Genomic DNA, 756 nt, shown 5'->3' on the forward strand with positions numbered 1-756 from the left:
TGGTGCCGCAGTGCCCCGACGTTGAGCATGTGCCTCCTTCCCTTCTCCGCAGAACGGGAACATCACCGAGCTCTTGCTGAAGGAGGGCTTTGCCCGCTGTGTGGACTGGTCCATTGCTGTCTACACCCGTGGGGCTGACAAGCTGCGCGCGGCCGAGAGGTGAGCCTGACGCCAGGATCTGGGAGTGGGCATGCTCCCAGCTGCACCCCTGGGGTGCTCGGGGTGACTCCAGCCCCTGCTGCCTCTGCCAGGGCTTTGCTGGGCAATTTAGCACCCAGCACATCCATCCCTGTTGGGGTACACCGGCCTGGGCATCACGCCTGTCGTGTCCCATCCCGCCAGGTTCGCCAAAGAGCGCAAGTTGAGGATCTGGAGGGACTACGTGGCTCCCACAGCAAACCTGGATCAGAAGGACAAGCAGTTCGTGGCCAAGGTGAGAGGCTGGCAGAGCAGGGGAAGGGCGATGTGTCTGAGTTGTGCCTCCATCCCCACCACGGACCGTGGTGTACAACCGCGATCCCGGCCACACCTGGGGGTGGGAAGAGGTGAAATGGGAGGGGAAGGGCTGGAAGGTGCCACAGAGCTGCTCTCCCTCCTGCCGAGGGCTGTTGGGGCTTGGTAGAGTTTTCTTTCCCTCTCCCACTGGCGTTTCCAACCCAGCATCAGGCACAGCCCCAATCTGAGGGGCTGCCAAAAAAACGGGCAGAACCTCCGTCCCAGCCCCACGCATGCGAGAGCGAGGTGGGTGCCCCTGAT

The 756-nt window shown here is 63.0% G+C and overlaps 1 protein-coding gene across 1 annotated transcript in view; it reads left to right on the forward strand.

The window, feature by feature from the left end:
- Positions 1–433, forward strand: part of SND1 (staphylococcal nuclease and tudor domain containing 1) — a gene marked incomplete at both ends in the record, with an annotated part of 6,775 nt that extends 6,342 nt beyond the window's left edge. The window contains 2 exons of the mRNA XM_009871051.1: positions 53–159; positions 343–433. Of these exons, the coding sequence (XP_009869353.1) occupies positions 53–159; positions 343–433 (198 nt within the window). The remainder of the gene's footprint in view (positions 1–52; positions 160–342) is intronic.
- Between the last annotated feature and the right edge of the window lie 323 nt (positions 434–756).

Source organism: Apaloderma vittatum, unplaced genomic scaffold, assembly GCF_000703405.1.
Source record: "Apaloderma vittatum isolate BGI_N311 unplaced genomic scaffold, ASM70340v1 scaffold29056, whole genome shotgun sequence".
In the NCBI taxonomy this organism is placed as follows: domain Eukaryota; kingdom Metazoa; phylum Chordata; class Aves; order Trogoniformes; family Trogonidae; genus Apaloderma; species Apaloderma vittatum.